The following is a 24586-nucleotide window of genomic DNA, read 5'->3' on the forward strand; positions in this document are numbered from 1 at the left end:
GTTAAGCCGTATAAGACTCCTAAACCTGATTTATAGGCATATGGACGGCTGACTAATTTAGTGACAAATAAAAGGACTCCTAAACTTAAAAGGATTTTAAAGTATTAAATAATTTCAAATATAAAAAAAAAAAAGTTGAGGAAAATAGTAAATGATGATTTTATCTATTGTAGAGTCTTTTAATAAAGGCCAAAAAGTTCAATCAACATTTCTAAAGCCCTTTGTGCTTTTAATATAGTATAGAGTTAAAAAGTTTTTTTTTTTTTTTGGGTAAGAAACAAATTGATGTCAAAGTTCAAAATCGTTGATTTAATTCCACGAATTGCCTTTCAAATGTGCTGTTTTTTATTTTTGTCCTTCAAATGGGTTGATCTTTTATTTTTTACCCTTAAAAATTAAATTTATTTCTAGTGAGGCATAAATTCTTTAAGGATACGGGACATAATCATGAGATATTATAATGCGAAAATACAAACTTTATGTCACGCAAAAAAGTAGTTTATAAATTAAAGACCAGCACAAATTTGGACAAAAGTGCAAATGACCCGAAACAAATTGATGTCCAGTTCCAACTGGGTTAACCCGACCCAGGCTTTGAGCAAACTGAACCCGAATGACAACTGAAGTGAGGTTTTTCAACTGAAAGGGCAAGGGTTTCACAAAGACCGCAAACAGTTATTCTCAAACACACAGCGAAAAATGGTGGCAAAGAAGGGAGGAAACAAAGGAGAAGATGCAGAAGAGGAGTTGGCTCGTGCCCCTTTACAAGCTATTATTTTGGCTGATAGTTTCACCACTAAATTCCGACCTATCACTCTTGAACGTCCCAAAGTAACTAGCTTTAATAAACTTACCTCTTTCTCCTTTGCCCCCTTTTTTTTTTTTTTTTTTTTTGCGTATGTCACATTGGGTTAATGATAAATACTAGCTATTTATTAACAGTTGTCATTGTTTAGTGTCTTCATGAATACATAGAGGATTTTTCTTAGGTGTGGCTTGCCACTGCTACAAGTGTCCCAGGCAATCTGAAGCTTTGGTTTTTCTTGGAAATTAGTCTTTTTCGATTTTATTTTTGTCTCTTCATGCTCGTCGAGAGTCAATAACAGTAAAATTTGACCACATTTGTCTTTAAACATTTCTTTTAATATTTAGCAATTGGAAACTGTTTAGTCCTTTATTATTTTTGGTAAACAGGAATGTTTAGTGGAATCAGAAGACATTTCTGATGTTTTAGACTATAAGGAGCTCCTTTGTTTCTTAATTGTCTGTTTGGGGACTATACAGTTGGTATAGTATACCTGTTAACATAAAGAATTTTACCATTGTCAAAAAAATATTTAGCAGTCGGAAATAATCTAAACTTGTGCTAACTTTATTGTTGTTTCTAAATCTCTAAATACAATGTTCAAATGATAATTATGTCTGCATCGGACATTACACTTTCTCGATTTGACTATAATATTATTGGAGGTAGTATAAGTGACAAGACTACTACGTGGCAAGTAGACAGGTCTGGCAACCATAGCAATGAAGAATCCCTGTACAATAGTACCTGTCAGATGTATTCGTCATGTTTGTTTGTCTTATTCTATGCGTTAGGAGTTTCAATCTCTAAGGAATGAAGTAGCATGCCGTGGAATTGTTACAATGCTAATTGTATGAATAGCGTTAATTTTTAACACAAATTTGATATGTGCCTATTCGAGTTATTTGTTTTGGAATATGTATAGTTACAGTTATGTACTACAGTTTAATGGTTTTCGCATTGCAGGTACTGCTACCACTGGTCAATGCTCCTATGATAGATTATACCTTGGCATGGCTTGAATCTGCTGGTGTTGAAGAAGTTTTTGTTTTCTGTTGTGCTCATTCTAAGCAAGTGATTGATTATTTGGATAAGTCCAATTGGTTTGGCCAACCGCACTTTATAGTCACAAAGATTGAATCACACAATGCTATTAGTGCAGGAGATGCTTTGCGTTTGATCTATGAGCAACATGTGGTATGTAATGGCATTTGCTTATCACGTTGCCATCTTCCGCTCAAGTTAAAACTCAGTTAATAGATGTAACAGTTTGTCGTACTTATTGAACAGAGAACAATGCATATTATCTTATAGTTCTCAAATTATTTTATTATATAATCAATGATCTTTCTAGATCTTTTTAGGATCACATGGAAATAAGGGGTTTTCTCAAAAAAAAGCACAGGAAAATAGTAAAAGAAAAGTTTGATCCTAATGCCTTAGGCTTTATAACTCAATTGACATCCTCTTGGTCATTATTTAGTACCATGTAGATGATTTAGGGTTAGATAGATTGTTCCTACGATTTGCAAGATGTGTGGATTGGGCGCACATCATGAGTTCGAACTCAGTCGCTGACTGAAACTTGGTATTTGAGTGGGAGTAGGGTGAAGAAGCGTTGCCATACTGCCCTGATATTCAAACCTATGGACCAATTGGGTTGAGTCAACTAACTTACAGGGGCTTACCAGTTGTCAAAAGAGAATACCACACAATGTTACAATAGGTAAATGTAATAGTTCTAAGATGCTAAGTTAAACCAAGTGTAATTATTATAATACTTCCTCCGTCCAAAACTAAAATTGGCTGGGTCCAGAATACGTGGGTCAACACTCTCTAGTTGTCGTTGTTGTATATGGTCATTGATTCATGATCTTTAAAAATAATTCTTACGTATTTAAATACGGCATAAAAGCTCTATAAATCACAATTCATGTTAAAGTTACTTATAAATGTTAGAAAGTTTGTAGTCTGGACTCCCCAAATTGTTATTTCACCATTCATTTAGGATGAAGGGAGTATCTTTTTCACATAATGCACGAACCATCGGGAACAAGCAACACTAGGTGTGCAAATCATAGATCAAAGACTCCTCTTGATTCTTCTGTCTTTGTATTTTGTCATCCTCCCTGTGCCCATCTTTGTGGGTAAAAGTGGTTTTAAAGATGTTAATGAACATATTTTCTTTAAACTCTACCATCACTTTCTCTCTAATAACTTCTTTCAAACGGGAACTAGAAAAGCACTAACATACTTGCTTCTTCTGATGTTTTCCCCTTTCTTTGGTTGGACACATATGGAGAAGTTTTCTGGTAAGATAGCTGTATTAATACATAATCTAACATGACTTTATCCGAGCAGGACTTGGTTGGATTCCTAGATTAATCATCACAACGTTTTTGGCAATCCATGATGCAAGCATTGTTTGCTTAGGAGATAGAGTTGTAAAATGAATGAAACAAGGGATGAGAACCATGGGAGATCATAGTTCAAAACTTAGTAGAGGCCAAAAACAAATGCAAGATGATTTTGTCCCACCTATCTTAGCCTTGATGGATAGACTTACCTGGTACTTGTGCTGGTGGAGGTAGTAGGTACCCGGCAAAATAGTTGAGGTACGTGCAAGTTAGTTATAACGTCTGTCGTTATAGAAAAGAGAAAAGATCAAAGTAGGCTTTGAACGTCATGTGCAATCCAAGGTTGTTTTCGGAGATGAGGAAGATGTTCTCCTCTCCTCTGTGTTCACTGTTCTCTTTGTGCTTAAAATTGTAGAGTTAATATTGTTGAATTCAGAGTAATCTTTTGTCAATGTGATTAGCTAACTTAACTTTTGGCCTTTTGAAGATACGCGGTGATTTTATCCTCGTCAGTGGAGATACTGTGAGCAACATGTCACTATCACAGGCACTTAAGGAACATAAGGAGAGACGGAGAAAGGATAGCAATGCTGTAATGACCATGGTCATTAAACAATCAAAGCCTTCTCCTATAACTCACCAATCACGTCTTGGAACTGAAGAGCTGTTTATGGTGATTGATCCAGAGACTAAGCAGCTGCTGTATTATGAAGACAGGGTAGATAACTTTAAAGGATATTTGTCTCTTGACAAGGCATTGCTTACTGATAATACTTCCATTTCTCTTCAAAATGACAAACAGGTTTGTTTTGTTACACTTGTTATAATAATTCTAGTGTTACTAGTGCTGCTTCTAGTTTGAGCAATGTTCTTGATAAGGTGTGTTGCATGAACTGGTTTTAATTACCATGAGAAAGATGATATATATATATATTTGCTCAATAACAACTGGTGGAGGTTTAACATAGTTTAGGTATTGCATCTGGTGAGATTTATTTACGTACCTTTGTCCACTTCACTAATCTTATTTGTTATTTGCTCATGTTTTTAAATGCTATTGTTTCTTCTTTCCAAGTAAAAACCTCCACTAATAGATGAACTAATAAGAAAAGTTAGTTTCGTGTAGTTAAGTTTTACTATCTGTAGTTTCGTGTAGTTAAGTTTTACCGTCTGTTTTGTAGTTTTGGGTTTCATTGCTTACTCCTCCCATACGATGCTATTCTTCCTTCCATCATCTGGTTTTGAAGAAGGCTTCTGGTTATTGTCATTTCTTTCTGTTTATTTTGTGTTTAATGATTGGTAAGCGTTGGTTGCAGGATTGCTACATTGACATCTGCTCCCCAGAAGTTTTGAGTCTTTTCACCGATAATTTTGACTATCAACATTTGCGGCGTGATTTTGTCAAGGGGTTGCTCGTTGATGATGTATGTATATCCCTAAAATTATCGGTGATTTTGTATTTCTCTTGAGGAATGTTGTTCTTGTATCCAAGAAAAGAGAAAATGTCAAACTAAAAAATAAGTCAAAAGTGTGTATTGAAAAAACGTTCCTAGTGTTGTTCCACCCTAAAATCTTACAAATGGTTTTGATGTCTTTATTCGTAAACTTTTGCTATGTGTAAAGGGGATTCAAGAAGAATGAATTAGTTATGTGTCATAAGCTTTGCATTTTGTTGGACCTAAGTAAAATAAATAAATATGTTCGTTTCATTGCAATGTAAACTTTTAATCAAGTTGTATATATAATTCCACATAGTATTATGTCTAATTTTGATGAACCCGTTCTCTTGCTCGTAAGCTCAGGAATGCTTTTACTTGATCAAAAAAGAAGTTCATGAACACTTTAGTTCATGTATAAATCCTAAAATTGGGTTCTACGTACATGAGGAAGCTGGTTAGGAATCTATAATGATCCATTATTAAAGTTTAGTTGGATTCTTATGTTCTTTTACATAGTATGAAAGTATGTAAAGGTGTTGTATTCGAGTATACTGGACACCTTTCATGTGTCTGGAACGATTGAAATAATCCGGTACGCATGTGAGGAGGCGTATTGGAGAAGTAATTAGATAAATAAACATGCTTTTAATATTTTAAGCTTTCGGTACTACTGACAATAGCATACTCATTTAAAAACTGTAGGTGTAACTCTTGCAATTTCCAACTTGAAGAAGCGGAAACATAGTCTAGTGCATCCAATATAGGTTAGCTCTTGAAAGTTTTAGCTCAAGACGTCCTCGAAGGGGAGCCTTGGCGTAACTGGTAAAGTTGCTGCCATGTGACCAGGAGGTCACGGGTTCGAGCCGTGGAAACAGCCTCTTGCAGAAATGCAAGGTAAGGCTGCGTACAATAGACCCTTGTGGTCCGGCCCTTCCCCGGACCCCGCGCATAGCGGGAGCTTAGTGCACCGGGCTGCCCTTTTTTTTATATAGAGTTTCGAGGTAGAAAGAGATGACAATGCAATAGCACCCAAGGGTGTGGCCTAGTGGTTAATAAAGTGGTGAAGAATCATGAGATCTCAAGATTAAAATCCTTACGAAGGCAAAAATATTCGGTCATTTTTTCCCATCTGTCCTAAACTTGGTGGACAGAGTTACCCGATATCTGTGTTGGTAGGAGGTGGCAGGTGTCCCGTGGAATTAGTCGAGGTGCTTGCAAGCTGGTCTGGATACCATGGTTATTTAAAAAAAAGATGGCAGTGCAATAGATTCGAAGGGCATAAGAGGGAGAAATTCACTAGTACATGAGATTTAGAAGGAATTTACAGATTAGGAGGTTGATGAATTTTAGAGGTTGGTGAAAATACTCTACAAACAAACTTCACTCACTAGCTAGGACTCATGGAAGTGGGACAAGAAGTGATGGTGCTTTTGTAGTAAAATCATACTACCACAAGCTTTTGGTGAGGTAGGAGTCGGGCTTCTTCATGTTTCAATATGGATTCCTAGGGTGTTAGAAGGTGTATTTCTTCGCCTGGTTGGAAGCAAGGGGAGGGCGATTCTGATAGTTGAAAATTTGAGGAAAAGGAGGAATATATATGTTAGTTGGCGCTTCATGTGTAGATGTTCAAGCGGAAATGTGGATCACCTGTTATTACGTTGCCAAGTATTTGTACGTTTGGGTGGGTTGTATTACTGGTTCTGGTTACCATCAATGAAGCCTGGTCCGGTGAAGGACATATTACCTAGCTTGACCGTTAGAAGAAGGAAGAGGAAGTGCAGAGCACGGAAAATTGTCCGCTTAGCCATCATATGGGTCTTGTGGTAGGAGAAACATGAAATCTTTTAAGGGGATAGAAAATGAATTTGTATGTTCGTGAAATAGGCTATAATATTTCTTAGGTAGCTTTTGGTGCATCCATAGAAGTTCCTGTTTGTATGAATGGTTATGTGTCATTTGGAGAGGATCATATTCTAGTGTAGCTTTTTACCTTTTGGTACACTGCTTTTACACGAGAGTTGTCCCAATTAAAGTTATTTACATTATAGAAAATTCTATTTCCCTCACTTGCAGAATGTCTCTGCTCCTGGCCAAACATGTTGTGGTTTTAGTGCATCTTATGTTGGATCTGGAAACATGATTCAATTGTCTTTTGGCTCGTGAACTATGAAGTCCGTTATAAATTGGAGACTCATGGATACTCAATTTTTTCTTCTTATCCACCTAGATTTCTTCCTTATTTTTAATGTGGTCTAATTTTGTCTAATTTCATTGCATTAAGAATAAGATACATGATGCGTATATTGTCATTTAATTAAAAGGCAGAAAATAGTGTAGTATACAATTTCCTTTAAATGAATAAGAAAATTTTGTTGATGGAGAATCAAATGAGTGCTAAAATCAGGAAACAATCAAAAAAAGAGTGCTGAAAGACCAGAAGTGCCAGCACCACCCTTGTGTCGATGAATATACTTGTTACATTTCTCAAAAAATAAAATAAAATCAGGAGGCCGGAAGTCCCCCAGGTTCAAGTGAAACATGGTACTATCCATCTTTCATGGTCAGTTTCTTTAGCTATAAATATATCAATTGAAATCTATCTCCATGTTTGTGCAGGTGATCATCTCTTCTTGCTCCCTACATTCATCTCTTTATTCTCAACTTACTTTTTCTTTCAGATCATGGGTTATAAAATCTACACTCATGAAATTCATTCAAGTTATGCGGCTAGAATTGATAACTATAGAAGTTATGACACCATTAGCAAGGACATAATTCAGCGGTGGACATATCCCTTGGTGCCTGATGTCCAGTTTTTTGGAAATTCTGCTACTAAATTGGAAAGGCAGGGCATGTATCGAGCACCTGGTAAGGAATGATTCCATCTTATCTTCTCGTTTGCTAGAACATGTTGCTAGTGGATTAACTTATGATTGACATTTTAAAGATGGAAATATTGAATATCAATTTCTGGTATTCTCTACTTTTTGGTAAATGGATTGTATGCTAGAGTTTTTTTTCCACATTAATAAAATTTACCTTATCAAAAGAAATATTGAATATCAATTTCAAAACTGCGGCTAACTTAGATACTGAGCAAGAAAGACTGATGGATGGAAATTTAAAAGACGCATAATGGCTTAAAAAATATGGTAATCTAACAGGTTTTGCTGTTCACAGGATTTAGCTTTTGTTGCTTTAATATCTGATGTGATTGTTGTTGAGGATTCGTGTAGCTGAGCCATCTAGTTTGAGATTGCGGTGTAGTAGGTTTTTATTGCATCTGATGTCCTTGTAAGTTGCAAGATTTTGCTGCTAGAGCACATGATGTGCAATGAAGCGGGCTAGAATTGGTGCGTTATTAGATACAAAGGTAATAATTATAAAAGGGATACTAATTGAACTACGTGTTTTAGTTGTCTCCATTCTTTATTCCTGACTGATATTCGTCCACATGTGATATTTTATGCTCATATCACCCTGGCATGGATCTTTTTGTGAAAAAATGGTATAGATGGTGAAGATTTCAATTTTTCTGCACTCTTTTGAAATTGTTGTTTACCTGCCATTTTTCAGATATTAAGCAATCCCGCTCATCCAAACTTGGCCCCTTCACTGTAATCGGGACTGGAACCAGTATTGGGAACAACACAGAGATTTCGAATTCAGTTGTTGGTGAAGGTTGCTCAATTGGGTCAAATGTCACTATAGAAGGTTGCTATATATGGCATAATGTCACGATTGAAGATGGCTGCAAATTGAAGCGCTCAATAGTTTGTGACGGTGTGACAATGAAGTCTGGAGCAGCTTTAGAGCCTGGTGTCGTCTTGTCTTTTAAGGTAGTGCCATTAAAGAAACAAGAAAACACAATTCTTTTTTCTGGATGTACTAGCTAGACCTGGTTTTGATGAATTTCAATTAAGCAATTCACACATTGTAAACGTTGCCTCAAGACATCATCTCTTAGGAAGCAGAGACTAGATTATTCATGTTAAGCTTTCTTGGCACTTCTTTCTGGACAGGCAGTTTACCTGTTATGTGTTTCTTACTTTTGACTAAGATCTAGTGCCAGTTCTGCTTCTTTTAGCATTTCTTTGTCAATAAATTGGTCAGATCGAATGAATCTATGGTAAATCGTATAAGGGGTTTCCACCCTTCCTCAATGTCATGGAAAATCCTCATCATCAAAAGGGAAATATTAAACTGAAAGCAGAAATAAGTTACCAGTTTTCCAGAAAAAGGGACTGAAAGCAGAAATTCGACACCTAAGATCAGGCTTCTATCTTATGGTAAACTCATATACTAAGTCATGAGTTGTGGCGTAGAAGGTTATTCCACTTGAACATGGAAGAAGCACCTCTAACTTAAAGGGTTTAGACCTTGCAAAATCAATAGGGAGGCAGAGATCTTATGCTAAATTGAAATTCTTGAGTGTAGACATTGATGTTTCTTAATCACCCGGTTGCTGTTTAAATTGTTTCTCCTTACAACAATATGTTCTATTTTTTTCCCTTCGTAATTTGCCTTTGCCCTTTGCCCCTGGTAATGGTTCTTGGTTGAACTTAATAACTGTTGCACACCAATGTCGCACACTCACATACCTATTTCTTCTTTCTTTAGGCTGCATCAATGTATTTGTCTGTATAATAATTCCAGCCTTTCCCTTTTTCTATACTTTGAAATCATTTAATCATAGTATATATGCTCCTCAGGTTGTGGTAGGCAGGAATTTCCTTGTACCTGCTTACTCCAAGGTTTCTTTGCTTCAGCAACCTATAAAGCAAGATAGTGATGAGGAACTGGAATATGCTGACAATAGTAGTGGGATCACTGAAAGTCCATGTAACTTTTCTGACTTTTGCATATTGTATTTTGGTGCAGTGAGATAATAACGTTGGCTTGTATTTTTCTATATTGTACCATAGATGATAGACACCTTTCTTGTGGGATTACACTGGGTATGTTGTTGTTGGTGTAGATGATAGACACCTGGGTGGAATGATATTGGTGTTTTAATCGGTCTCTTCATCTATACTTTTTGAATTTTGATTTGCCCTGAGGACTACCAAACAAATATGCGAGAATGGTTTTCCAGTTATGCAAATAAACATCAGAGACTCCTATGCCAAATTACTTAACCTAGTATCTTTCCTAATACATCCTAAGTTTTAGACTAAGTTACTCAGACTCTTCTAAAATGTCGTCGGGTGTGTGTCGGATCCTTCAAAAGTAGTTTATTTTTGGAGGATCCGACACGGGTACGGCAACACTTTCGAAGAGTCCGAGTAACTTAGGTTTTAGATTTGCCCAAAATAGGGAAGTTCAAAATCTACAATAATTTTGACAAAACCCTACTTTAGGACGGATTAGGATCAAAACTAGGTCAAGTAATTTGGCATAGTAGAAATGACTAGATGGCAACCCCCAAAGGAGTCTAGTAATGTTATGAGGTTTATGTTGGATGTTTATAAAGTAGCTTAAAATATGGGAAGACAACAACAACATACTCAGTGTGATCCCACAAATGGGGTTTGGGAAGGGGTGGGTTGTACGCAGACCTTACCCCGACCTTGTGTGGAGTAAAGAGGCTGTTCCCGATAGACCTCAAATCAATATAATGCACTTAAATGTGGAATCCATTTATTATTGTTTTTCCGTTTTGGGGCAATGCTATAAAAGTTATAGTTTGGACTCATTCCGAGACCTGAAATGGGAAGAAGTGTCTCTAAACACCCCAACGTAACCATGGAGGGGTAAAGTTTCTGGGCCTACCACCTCAATGGATGTGACAACACCATAGGTGATGTATTTATGCCCAATGGACATATATGTAGATCACGTATTTTCCATAATATTTATAGTTTTATCTTATGGTGTGACCGGGAAGAAAGCTTTCTCGTCAGCGTGTCCAACTGCCTTGGGGGCTATCAGCCTACCCACTATAAATAAAGTTCTACCTTTTTTGGTTTTGGAAGAGTATTGAGTTGAAATGTTGCAATTCTCAGTTTTGCGGAGTCAAACTAGTTTCATGTCTGCTAGACATTAAACTATGAGTCCTAAGATGTGCACCTTGTGCTTGTTCGTAAATGATGTCTTGTGTTTTTTTAATGTTCTCTATAGTTTATGAATTAACAACCCTTAATTGATTTATCCGCAGCTGTCTCTGGTACTTTGGACAAGTTGAATGAGGAAGAGAGGACCGAGTTACCTGACTCACAAGAGTATGAGGTAAGTTTTAAGGCTTGCTGCTATAATCACTTCTCCAATAAGTTGATCAACACAATGCTTCTTTGAAAAAAGTACTTATCTGAAAACTATTTTGACGAACGTGCTTCTCAAAATAAGCAATTTTAGAAGCTTGGTGAAATAGGCTTTTAGTCATCATACGCGCATGTATTGATCAGATTTAGAGGTCTACAATCTTGCATTGCTCTCAGAGGTGATTGCTTTTGTAGTCTTATCCGTCTTGTATGCCCGCACATCCATATTAACATATGTATTTCTACCACACCCATCTTGGGGATATGTTGCGCTTCTAGGGTCCAATAGACATTCCATATAACATTGTTGGTGTCACTATTGTTTTGTAGAATTTACTTTCAATTTGTTAGCACCAAGTTCATAACTCTCCATTTCAACCTTCTTATTAGAATTTATGTGTTACATCTCCATCTATCATGCTATTCTCCTGGAAGATTGTATCCTAGATATCTGAATTGTCTGCGTTCAGGAACCAGTCCGGTCTAATTTTACATCGACGTTATTCTTCTTATGGTGGCTAAACTTGAGTGCACTTATTCTCTTGTACTTTTACTATCCTAAAATCCTTAACTCACTATAGTGCTTCAATTGTACTTTGCTTGTACAGTAGTTCAACTAGACCTTGGAAGTTAGCTACTTTGTAGTCCAGAAGGTTCCTGCTAACGCTTATGTTTTGATGGCTCCTCATTCTTGTAATCTTTGAATATGTTGTATTCATCTCTTTCTGGTCTGAGATATTGTAAATGTTCGGAAATGTCAGTCTCAACATTTCTTCTCATAATCAGCTGTGACTCCAACAGTTGATTCTACTGCCATTCCCTACCATGAAAGTTATGTTCCCGATGAAGTCTTCCGCTTCCTTTTATAATATTCCTCCAATGTCCCCACCTAATTGGGAATGTGATAGTTTTAGTTCTGCATCTCCCTTCCACAATTCCGTACTTTTTCGCTGTCACCTCATACCATAGAGTGTGGTCCTTAATCCTTAATCTCTAAAACCATTTCCTTAAAAGGGCTTTGTTGAAAATTAGAAGATCTTTCACTTCATGTCCCTCCTCTCCCCTCTAACCATTTTTTTTTTGGAGACGTAATGTCCTCCCTGCCGACTAAGTGAAACTTCCTACCCTGTTTGTTGAATCCTATAGAAAGTTCCTTTAGAGCCTTTTAAATTTATCTGTGACACTGATCGGGTGCGTGAAGCAGTGCTATGAGGTCGTTTAGGTGTAATTCAGTCTTTGAGTTGCTGTTCATAGGTGCCCAAGATAGGAAACAAAAGAGATACGCTAAAACACGTGGCTGAAATTCTTTATAAGAAAAAGGAAAAATAAGAGTCACCTGTCTAAAATTCCTTATCCAGTTTGAAAAGACAAAGCTATTATAATGCGTTAGTTGTTTGTTTCTTATACTTCATCCTGATTTTCCAGGTTGGTGATGGAGGAGTAGGTTTCATATGGCTAGTCAGTGAGGGTGGACAGGAAGAAGAATGGAAACATTCTGTTGCACCAATTCCTGTGGATAAACTTGTTGCAATTATGCAAATCACTAATGATGAAGCGGATATACCAAATGAAGATGGTTCTTTTCTTCCACCTTCTGGAGAACTGGGACCTGACTCTATAACTAATGATTCTAATGAAGATGCTGAAGACATTAGAGATGACTCTGTGATTTTTGAAAGAGAAGTAGGTTTTAATGGGAATAATTATGATCATTTCGTAAAACTGTATCATAGATTAAGATCTTCTCCATTTGTCATTACAGGTTGAAGCAACTTTTCAAAGGGCTGTAGAGGAAGATGTAACAGACGACCATGTAATCTTAGAAGTTAATTCATTGCGGTATGTTAACTAGAATTCAATCTATAGCTTTTATTCTTGAATATGGTGTCTTGAGAAAAGCTTTTTACATGGAATTAACTTTAGATCTTCCCTCCTGTTGCCGCATTATTTCATGCCAGTTTTACTACATGATTTCAACTTTCTGTATATTCTGTAGGGTGATTAGTGTGCACCGAAAAGTTCCATCCCTAATTATCAAAAAAAAAAAAAAAGTTCCATCTCTCGCCCTTTGGAACAGTTCTTTAATTTCTGCTTCTATTTACCAAAGAGGGTTGAAGTGCTACTTCACTTAGTTTATATTTGCAAGGTTAAAGCAGCGTCTTTCCTCTCCTCCTCCCGTCTTCTATTTCTTAGTTAAAATTCCATCACATCTCTTTAGGGTATTTTTGTACATCTTCCCATCTTCAAGTATGTATTTTGCGGTCCTACTTTGTTGCCTACCTCCTGCGAGAGAGTGTTCTGCTTCTCTTGCCTTTGACCTTTCCTTTCATTATTGTACTCCTCTACACTGTATATGCTGACTTTTTGTGGTTGAATTCCCTGTCTCATGTTGTTTGTCTTACTCTGGTTAGACCCTAAATTTCAGAGCACAATTGAAAGGACATAATAGGATGAATTGAGTTCTAGAAAGTATTAGTAAACATCAAAATTAAAACCTCCAGATTATATGTAGATTGTGCTGAGGAAATTTGTGGCCTCCTGGCTTTACCTCAACAACCTGCATTCGTCTTCACATTTGCTATCACTCTGCACTATCCTTTTTTATTTCTGATGGTAGAAGGAGAAACATATTGCCATGGGAAGAAAGACTAGGGAATTGCGGCTAGGTGGTTGTTGTTACATTTTAATTTCTGACTTTATTCAGAAGTAATTCTCAAGATCACGCACGGTCTGTTATTTGTCAGGAGCCTTTTTATGTTGGCTAAAGATGTATATGCTTGTATAACCAAGGGTGATTTAGAGACCCTTTAATTTTAGAGAACTTCTAATTTTCCTCTCAAGGCAATTCATTTAAGATTGGAATGATAACGATCCACGTAAAGTCCAGTGGATACAGATGGCTCTCAGTCAGATCCCAATTAATTTGGGATCGGGGTATAGTTGATTGATAGGAAGAGTACAATGAGGTATGAATGAAGCAGGGGAAAAAGTCTCGGTGTGAGTCTATCAAAGGAATACTTTGAGCTGAACCTATATCCTTACATCTCATAAAAGCAAGCTGCCATGTCACTATATGAGATCTGGCATGGATATCTACTATCTAGACCGGTTTCATGCTTACAGTCCAAACACATTTAGTGTAAATGTAAAGACAGTAGAATCTTAAGTGCTAAATACGCTTTGGAGAAATGCTTTGCAGGACAGAGATGTGATTCAAATGCCAAATCTCTCTGGTTATCATCTTGCCCAAAAAAAAAAATTGCAATCTTCTCTGTTCAGATTGTTTATGCCTTCCTTCTCTATTTCATTGCAGGTTGTCATACAATATGGCATCTGCAGACTGTGCTGGTGCTTTATTTTATTCAGTGATGAAATTGGCATTGGATACTCCACATGACTCACCTAGTAAGTTTTCCTTCTATTTTTGTGTTTCACAATATCCCAGGTTGTTGTAATCCATCTGTTAGGTTGCTTTTTCTAGTGCAATTTTGACAGAGTGCTGGATTTTTGGCATTTTGTGGTGAGCGGTGCTAATTTTCCTTTTCTTTATCAAAGAGAGAAATTCCTTTATAAAGTGTAGATTCATATTCGTATTGTCAACTTGGATGTCAACACCAAATGGAGATCTGTTGCATAAATTGAATGATCATTTCATAGGCATGTCAAGTATTGAAGCTATAAGCCAATTACAAATGGCACTTTTAAGGTCAATAACATGGTATTGTCTTGTGATTTACCACTTTCAGTTACTGAGATTAATTTCTACTTTTTGTGGGTGTTCTGTTGTTCGCTGTGTATGTGCATTTGTACTTATTTGTTCGTATTTTGCTTTATAAATATGATATGGTTTAGATACTGAGTTTAAATATTCATTTTCATCTACCCTCAAGGGTGGCTCAGTTGGTTGAGCATGGGGCTTTCCTAATGGAGGTCTCAGGTTCGAACCCCCCTGCCTATGACAGCAGGGGATTTGCCTTCTGGGTCGAGCTCATCGTACGGGGTTTGCCTAGTGCGGGTTACCTCTCCTGTGTGGTTTGTGAGCTATTGCACAAGAGCTGGTTTACCCTGTGCGCACCCAAAGGGTAGTGGCTGCGGGTTCCCATGTCATAAAAAAAAATCATTTTCATCCTTCTCTTAATCTCATATACTAACATCTTGGCAAGATATAAAGAATTTAGCTGGATGAACTTTCTTCCGTCTTTTCTTCCAACTCTTCTCTTTCTGGAAGTGGCTATATTATTTGTCTAATATTTTATGCTTTTTTTTTTTGCCTGCTTATATTATATAGTTTGTGTATTCATCACATATATATGCTTTTCTCAGATGAATTGTACAAGAATGTTGTTACCACAGTTAAAAAATGGGAAAAGCTACTGAAATATTACTTGCCAAGCATTGATGAAGAGGTTAGTGTATTTTATTTATATATTGCTACTCATGGATTGTATGTAAAGAAATTCTCCCACTCTCCCCAAATAAAGTGAACTTTATAAAGTAATGAAGAAAAAGTTACCAGCCTGAGGCTGTGGGTAGTGAAAGATAATTAATTAAGATTAGAGGTGTGTTAATATAGCACCTATCTGTTGGTATCTTACCCAAAAAACTGTTGGCTCTTAGAAATCTTAGTGGTAATGTTTTTCCATCAGTTAAGATGTTTGACAACTACTTTACATGTTTGGTGCTCATGAATATTCTGACCTGGATCTGTCAGATTGAAGTAATATTGAAGTTTGAAGAAATGTGCTTGGAGTCTGCCAGGGAGTATTCTCCATTATTTTTAGAGGTATGTTGTTTCGTTTTAGAAGTTGCTTCAGTAATGCAGTCAATCTAGATTCTAGGGGATTGAATTAGTCTTCCAAGCTGTTTGCTGTTAGATGGGCGGAGCAAAGGGTTAGATCTACACAATCTATAATGCTAATTCACTACATTTTTGTAGTAGCACATGTTTAAATACTAGTACCATCTTGCATTTGGGAAAGCTATCAGCAAATCTTGTTGTCTTAACAAGTAAGAAGCAATTCTTTTTGGAAGTTGTTAATAGTGTTAAAATATAATCGATATCAATAATATTTATAAAGGAACACTATATGAATATCTAAAATTTCTCCACTACTAGCTGAATGTCCTTGTTTTATGTGGACTATTGAGCTGAGAATTGAAAATTTTGTCCATAGGAAATAGTTGAAGTTCCCTAATTTTTGTCCCCTTGCCGACAAAGCTTTGCACCTTAGTCTCCGTTTGCAATTTACTAGCTTCCCACACTAATTAAATAAGAGAAACAAGGACACCATTAATGGGTAAGTGTCTATGAAGATATGCGGTTGATGTCACACCCCAAATCTGGAGGAACGTGACCGACACCGGATGCCTTTACCTTACTATCGAGCAAACCAACATTCATTCTATGCTTAGACATAAACAGTGCCATGCATCATGATAACAGAGATGTCAGAACATGAAGTCATAAACATGTGGCTCGTTAGCCTTAAAATCATTTAGAACTTCTATACATAAACCATGAAATATACACGATATTATTCTGAACATAATTACCATAGTGAATATGGAGCTTCTAATGACAAGGATTACATAATGCATACAACTAACTGGACATGACGACACCCACCGGTATGATAACGGGGCATATCATACAATGTTGGAGGAGTCGAATGCCTGACCCAATCTGCTTATGGCTTAAATGGGGGGCTGAGTAAATCCACATCGTACTCAACATGCATCATCAATTCCTGAACTCAAGATTGGGGCAAGACTTTAAATAACACATCATGCGAGAGAGATGCAATTCAAATCTTATGAAAGGACAGCCCGGTGCACGAAGTATCCCGCGATAACACATGGCCCCAGGGAATTCAAATTTGATGAGCACTTCATAAAGCATAAAGCATAAAGCATATGAAGACTTGTAACATACTTCGAAAATTAACCATTTGGCCATAGCCTTTTTCATAATATAACATATCATAACTTCAACCAGGAGCAACTCTGGTCATTTACATAGAATATAGTCACCATGGCATCTATCGAGGGTATCGACGCGACAAACAAAGCTGTTTCACCGTAATGCCGTATCGATCTGACATGAATCTAATCTAGAGATATCAACTCTATTGAGCCGTCTCACCATGACGTTTTATGGATGTGACATTAAGGTTGCTAGTAACATACATAACCAAGCCTACACCGGCATATGTAGTTTCCAAACTTAGGGTCCTTTTGCCCAAACATACTTTCCATGGCTCAAGGATACTCCCAAAAAACATTTTCAATATCATTTGTCACGTTTGGCCCTAAAATGTAGTCCTTAAAATGGCCTTACTGCCCAGCATAATATTCCTTTCTTGTAACATAGCATAACTTATCAATTAACTTAAAAAGACCCAAAAAAAACATAGCATAACTTTAGAAACATGTCTTGGATCTTGCATAAAGATCATAACTTTTAGAAACGTTGTTCTTGTGTGAAAACCATATTTTCTCTTATTCTATAAGTGGGAGTTAGCAAGCAGCACTCGTCAACATGGCTGCTTGCTGATGAGGGTATTTCAGGTGTTATGGAATTTTTACACTTTAATTATGCTGTACTAAACGGTTTTTAACATAAACATATTCATCGTTCATGAAACATATTCGCAAATCATTTATGAAATATTACATGAGGTGATTCCTTCATATTTCAAATCATGAGTCAATATATTTCACAAAAGCATTTCATAATATTCTTAAGATAGCACCAAATGTAATTTCATGGAAGACACGAAGAACGACTTGTTCGTCACAACAAGCTCACATTCACAATCTAAATGTTTTTCCAAACATATGGAGGTCACGACTTTGATAAAGATCTTGTTAACTATTACCAAGGTAGGGGTGAGGTCTGCGTACACTCTACCCTCCCCTGACCCTATTCTGTGGGACTATACTGGGTATGTTCTTTGTTTGTTAACTATTAGGAAGGAAGTTCTGGTTTTGCGGGTTGGGTGGGTGGGGGCTCTGAGGAGTATAGCAGCAATTTTAAAGCGTAATCTAGTTCTAATGGATGGTTGTACGCCTCTTCAATGAGGCAGCTTGTGCCTGCCTGCCTGCCTGCCTTGCCCCGAGGCACCCTAGAAATGCCTTTCAAAATAAAATTTTCATTTGTCCAATCAACGAAACAAATGTTTAATTTGTTTGACTATGGAAAATCCAATTGATTCATTTTTGTTCATTTGTCCAGAAGTATATCTGTCCTACTTAAATATCCATCTAATCTATATCATTATTCTGTTTTATCCCTCCACAGATTTTGCATCATCTGTACGATCAGGAAATTATACAAGAAGAGGCCATACTTGACTGGGCTTCTGAAAAGGAAGGAGCAGAGGAGTCAGACAAGATTTTTGTCAAGAAATCAGAAAAATTTATCCAGGTTCGTACTTACAGCAGTTAAAACTTTGCATGTAGATGACCTGCCGATATTGCACAGTGATCTTGAAGATTCATTGGTCTATTTGCCACCATTGATCTACTTAACCTATCTTGTTATTCATTCCATCCCAACCTCTCCCCTCTTCCTGATCAACCAACGCTCAGGAAAAATGAATAAGTAATTTGCAAACTTGTAAACAATGAAAAAGGGAAGAAAAGCAAAGTTTGTCTTTTCAATATTGCCTGCTCAGATTATGAACTTTGATCTTCTTTGCAGTGGCTCAAAGAAGCATCTGAAGAAGAGGATGAGGAGTGACACAAATAGAGACCGTACATTTAAGCTGCTCCAACTACCTATAGCTACCTCACAGTTCGCCCTTAGATGAAATTGTTAATCACCTCAGAAACCTGCCACAGCTGAGAATCAAGCCTTAACCTTTTTGTCCGTTGCACAACCTAAATCTGTCATTTATACCTTTTTCATCACTTGTATAATCATTGACTTTGAAATAATTCATCTAAAGTGAAACTGAAGTCCAATTTACATGTAGTCTATATTGTAGCAATTGGAGAGGCCGGTTTTGTTTCAATAGAATTTTGTATAAGGAAACACTTCAACATGTCAACTGTGTGCAGAAATGTCAAATAGTGAAGGAATTTGCAATGAAGCTTACGCTGTTGAAAACATTTTTTCCTACTAGGGAATTGGTAGTTAAATGCCGTAAAACAATTTTTGAGCTTCTATATATTGATTTTTCACTGAAACGCTAGAACCGTTTTATTGAAATCATGATACCTTTTGGTGTCTTCTTGTGTATTTCATAAGAGCTTGCTTTTATGTTATTGTTTCCCTTTTCCTTTTCTTGCTTATAGTTTTTCTCCATTTTCTTTCCTGAAGTCTTCAATACCTTGCTAATGTTTCCATGGACTGTTAAATAGCTGATTAGGAACAGTTTTACTTTTTTATTTTATTGGTGTTTTCCCCTGGCAGTATATAAATGTATTTTTACATATTCAGTGCTATTTATCGTTTTGAAAGTTACTGATCTGATTTTTTTCAGGTATTAATTTCACCGGTATAGATAGATATTTTTAATTACCTTAAAAGTGACTTAACGGTGTAGAAAATTTTAAGCTTACGATGTAATTCTATTTGTTGGTGGTGTTGGCGAACAAAATGAGTTGTTTCTAAGAGCATCTAATGTATGGCAAATCGGAGCCCTGCAACTGCAAGGACAATTATCTTTTCCATGCGGCAAGGACAATTCAATGATCAAATAGTTAAAGCACAAATTGAAGTGACGCGAGCTTGAATCCATTGCCAATCGATTTGGGTTTTCCCATTCTATTAACTATTCCATCCACCCCAAGTTAGTTGTCATGTTTCGCTTCCACAAAGTAAAAAACACAGAATTGGGAAAAATTCAACGTGGTCTTTTTACAATGTGGTCACTTGGCAGTTTAGTTGTTCGTAAGTATTATAAAATATAATTATGCCTTACAACAGATCATCTGGTACATGCAACTTCTCGATGGCAGCCTTAATGGTTGCAACATCAATTGCAGATGGTTTTAAATCTAACGCTACTCCAAAATGAAACATGGCTTTGTCGTACATATTATGCCTCTTGTAAATCCTACCCATCAAAGCATAGACACTGCTCTCACGAGGAGCATGCTCTTTAAGTTCCTCTAAGACATGTAAAGCGGCATCAAAACTTTCCATACTCACAAGGATGTTAGCCTTCTGATACATTGGAAGAGGATTTTTCTTGTCTGCTACGATAGCCAGCTCCATCACTTCCAATGCCTCCTCGTTTTTCTTCAGAGCGTGTAGTGCAGTGCCAAGATATGACATGATAACAGAAGAATGTGGATTTATACCCAAAGCCATACGAAAGTGATGCTCTGAAAATTCGAACTTCTCTTGCCGGAGATAGATCATTCCAAGCCCATACCACGCATTGTAATGCCTGGCATCCACGCGAAGTGCACTTTGATAGCTCTTGATAGCATTTTCAAAATCTTCTAAAGCAACATATTCATGACCACAAAGTGTGTGCCCGTATGCAAATCTAGGATTTAGTTGTACAGCTCGTTGAAAGTTTTTAAGAGCAGTTTCATGGTCTTTCTGTAAACTATAGCAATTCCCCATAGCACACCAAGATTGAGGAGCTAATCTATCAGTTGATACCAGCTCCCGAGCCAGATAACTCAACTTCATGTCCTCCTTGAGATGATACAACACTGTCGAGTACACGTCCATCCCTTCTAAACTGTAAGGTGATGCCAGACGAGCAAGGCCAAACGCATGATCTGCTTCTAGGTAATCAACCATTTCAAAGTATGCTCTTCCAATCTGGGAAAGAACCCATCCAGTCTGATAATGCTTGTGTGGGAGCTTGTCATAAACATCTAGTGCATCCTGGCATCTATATAGACAAGAAAGTCTGTAACCTTCCCCGAGAATCCTGAAAAGGGCCAATATCTCTGAAGCACCTGAGAGGATAGAAGTTCCGGACCCTTCTTGTTCAAGAGGTCTAGCATCTCCAGAAGGGTGTGAATTCAGCTGAGAATCATCAGAAATGTCATTCCGAACCCCTTCAGCATAGTTTTCGGTAGCCCAAGATTGTGACTTTCGACTTGTCATGGAACGTAAAGTCATTGAGCTCAGCTTCGAATTACCATGATATTTGGAAGCTGCAGATACATTTGAATTTGTGTTTCCAGTAGGTTCTCCAGCAAGCCTTGAATTTCGTCGAGGGCCAGAATCAGAAAATAACCTCCCAGATATCTTTCTCAACTTTCCCTCATCAACAAACTTTCTCCGAGGGGGGGCCTGAATGGTTGAATTGACAGTTGATCGTGGAGAACTATCAGCAGCACCAGCCATAGATGCATTAGTTCCATTTTGCTGAAAATTTCTACAAACTGGAGGAGGAACAACTCCGGACAACTGTGAAGCCATTGGTGAGGGAGTGTTGTAGAATGACATGTTAGTAGAAGCCCCACCTAAACTCTGGACAGCAGCTGTTCCATTACTTTCTCGAAGATTATTGCTATGTGTATGCTTTGACTGCCTAGGGCTGATGTCGTCCGAGACAATATTCCTAGAAGCTACATTCTGATCATCAGCAGATGCTTGTATATTTTGGGATTGGTACAAGTGTTGTTTTTGAATGGAGAGGGAAGATGCTTCCCCGAAAACTGCAGCTGCTTCTTGTGCAGCACCTAGTATACACAACTCCTCATATGCAGCCCATAGCAATGGATCCAATAACAAGGCCTGATTGAAATGCTGGATGGAACGATTTCTTCTATCAGTATACCGGTAAATAAGACCAAGAAGGTAATGCCCAGCTGCACCGTTTGGAACCTCTGCAGCTGATGGCTCATTAAGTGCTGTCTCAGCTTCAGTGAGAAGACCCATCTGATAGCATGATAGTGCAAACAAGTAGCGAGATTCAGCCATACTTTTCCCCTTCAGAACATGGTATGCAGCATAAGCCTGTTGGTTCTGCAGGTAGCACTCAGCTAAAAGCTGCATATTTTTCTGCACATTATAGGAAACAAGCAAACAGCTTTCATACACAAACTTAAGAGATTTGATGTCCCAAATGGTAATTAGAATCAAACATTTTAAACACTTGGAACTGGGACAACACTAGTCTAGTTCAAAACTAGCAACCTATTTGAGAAGCTTACCACTCCATTTTATTTCACAAAACAGGATATTTAAACACCGCTAAAACAAAAACAGCCTTTTAATTTTGGTTGAAACTCTAAAATCCATAAATATCTTTGCTATTTAACAAGGAGTGGTAAGCATATTGCCCACAGTCTCTCAGTAATTATATACATTAATATTCTCACCCTAATTCAATAGTCAAGAAGCTAATTGTTTGGTACCATTCAAAAAAGAAAATCTGAATCTTTTGCCTTCCCCATATACAAATAAAAAAAACTTGTAAGAAGACTAACAAAAAGCAAGTACCACGTATTGAAAAAAATCCTTTTTTTTTTTATGTACTGATAAACTGTCATGATCACCTTCAGCTGAAATGAATAAAAGGGAAAGGAAGATAACGAACTCAAATCAAGGGCCACATTTTATAAGTTGCTAAATGAAGCTCGACAATCCAGATTGTCCCAATTGGACTTAAAAGCCCAGCTAGGAGAAAGAGTGGAGCATAACGATTATCGGGTATTTTTTTTTGGTAAAGTCATAACGATTATCGGGTATTTTCACCTTTTCGTCGTTTCTTCTTCTTTCTCTCCCTTTTCTAACCCTAAAACCACCTTCTTCTGCAGATGTCAAGCAATATAGCTATGGGAGTTCTCTTTAATTAGTTCTATTTTACTTATTTCAGTAAGTCCAACTCTTGTAATTTCCATTCCAGTTTTTGATAAATATAAATCCAGAAAAAAAGTGTTTATTCTTTCAATTTATAAATCCAGATGACGACATATACGTTACTCAACTAGGCTACAGTTCCGCGCTAAACCCAAACACTTTGTTGATTCAAAATTGAACAACCCACAACAACAAAATAAAGAAAAGACATCCCAAAAAGGAAAACCTAATCACAGCATTTCCACCTAAACTACAAAAAAATGACCACAAATTGAGTAAATTAAAAATACCTCAGAGGGGAACTGGGCACAGAGGCGTTCGCACATAAAAATGGCGTTGCGATGCATAAATTGCCGCAAGCTGTTTTGCACACACTCACTTAGTATGCTTTCCATTTGAATTCAAACAGAGACAACGATTTGTAAAGCCCAGATTTTTGTATACATTAGAGAGAGTCTCTGTTTTTGTGTAGACTGATGAGAGAGAGAGAATTTTTTCAAACAGGTGACGTGAGGACTAAGGAGGCACATATGTGAACCGTTAGAGGGATAATATTAATTCTATAATAATAATTTGCTCCCAAAGAAAACCCTAACTTTATTTTTGTCTATTCTATTTTCCCCAATTGAGAGATTTGTAAACAGTTTGAAGAAAAGTGGTTGCGTTGAGTACATAGGTTTATTTTTTGTCTCTTCTGATTAACCCCTAAATATAAACAAGGATTTCCAGCCAGCAGTCTTCTATTTGTATTACTTCACCTCAATTTAGAAATTTAATTTATCTGGAACGAGCCATCATATGAAAGAGAAAATGTATAACGATGCTTCATGATTAACACCATAGTTTGTACTAGTTTCTATATCTCAATTTTTGTTAAGGACCTAATTTTGTGTGTGAATTTAAATGTGGATTCTTCCAACTTTCTAAAAATAAATACTCCCTCCGCTCGCTTTTACTTGTCCACTTTGAACTTTTCACACTACTTAAGAAATAATAAATGAAGTGTATAATTTTACCAATGTGCCCGTATTAATTAGTGCATATTTTTATTGGATTCAAAAAATGATTTGAAGTGAGTAATTAATACTATGGGTAAAACATGAAAAATAAAATTGTCTTCTCTGAATATGCTAAAAGTATCAAGTAAAATGAAAATCTATTTTTAGAATACCGGACAAGTAAAAGTGAACGGAGGAAATATTTTTTTATTTGAAAGCTATATGAAATTACTATAAGTCAACATAATTAATAATTCAAAATATTTTTAAAAAAAAAAGAGCTTAAGAAAATGGTTATCAAATGAAAATTATTTGATTCCCCATATAGTAACACCTTACATGAAGTCGAAGGGTAACACCTTACATGAAGTCGAAGGGAATATAACTCAATTTGACTTCCCAAATAGTAACATCCAATCTAGTAATTGTTTTCCAAAAGTTGCACTCACTTATCTCACCTAAGACGCACTTTTTTTGTCTACCAGTTTTCAATGCTACTAGTCACAATGGTAAACGTTGAGCTACTCTCCCTTTCTCTCACGTACAAAATTTTGTTTGATGAAAAGTTTCTTCAGGTTTAGGTGACTAGTACTATCTCGCTTTAATATACATTTTCATTACTTGGAGATGTCAATTTTTTCGTTAATGTTATTTGGCATGATAAGCAAATGTGTATTAATTAAAGCCATTTTTGAAAAATGAAATGACACTTCTGAAGACAAAAATGGGACCAATACCCTTTCAGCTTTTTTGCGTGATCAAATACATATCCAACAAAATCAGAAAGAACAAATAGAAATTGTATTGCTTTTCCTTCCGTTGTCTCTTTTTCTTTTTCCAACCAAAAGAACAGAGACAGCTAAAGGGGGAAAAAGAACTCCTCGAGCACTAGAAGGATTATTGAGTCAAGGGATAAAGCCGTTTTTAGCTGCGAATGTAGTCTCAGTC

The 24586-nt window shown here is 36.8% G+C and overlaps 2 protein-coding genes across 2 annotated transcripts; one reads left to right on the forward strand and one right to left on the reverse strand.

Annotated features, from left to right (window-relative positions):
* The first annotated feature begins 559 nt into the window (after window positions 1-559).
* LOC132645215 (uncharacterized) lies at window positions 560-18954 on the forward strand. Its single transcript, XM_060362066.1, has 15 exons — window positions 560-831; window positions 1772-2002; window positions 3650-3964; window positions 4479-4586; window positions 7280-7469; window positions 8178-8440; window positions 9314-9443; window positions 10759-10829; window positions 12287-12544; window positions 12624-12700; window positions 14175-14266; window positions 15185-15267; window positions 15573-15644; window positions 18162-18287; window positions 18564-18954. The coding sequence occupies exons 1-15, from the start codon at window positions 700-702 to the stop codon at window positions 18600-18602; spliced, it is 2187 nt and encodes a 728-aa protein (XP_060218049.1). The 5' UTR covers window positions 560-699; the 3' UTR covers window positions 18603-18954.
* Window positions 18955-19686: 732 nt separating this feature from the next.
* Window positions 19687-23435, reverse strand: LOC132645216 (cell division cycle protein 27 homolog B). The gene is made up of 2 exons (XM_060362067.1): window positions 22931-23435; window positions 19687-21839 (listed from the first exon to the last, which is right to left on the reverse strand). Exons 1-2 carry the CDS (start codon window positions 23033-23035, stop codon window positions 19785-19787), a joined length of 2160 nt encoding a protein of 719 aa, XP_060218050.1. The 5' UTR covers window positions 23036-23435; the 3' UTR covers window positions 19687-19784.
* Window positions 23436-24586: the final 1151 nt, after the last annotated feature.

This window comes from Lycium barbarum, chromosome 6 (genome assembly GCF_019175385.1).
Source record: "Lycium barbarum isolate Lr01 chromosome 6, ASM1917538v2, whole genome shotgun sequence".
Lineage (NCBI taxonomy): Eukaryota > Viridiplantae > Streptophyta > Magnoliopsida > Solanales > Solanaceae > Lycium > Lycium barbarum.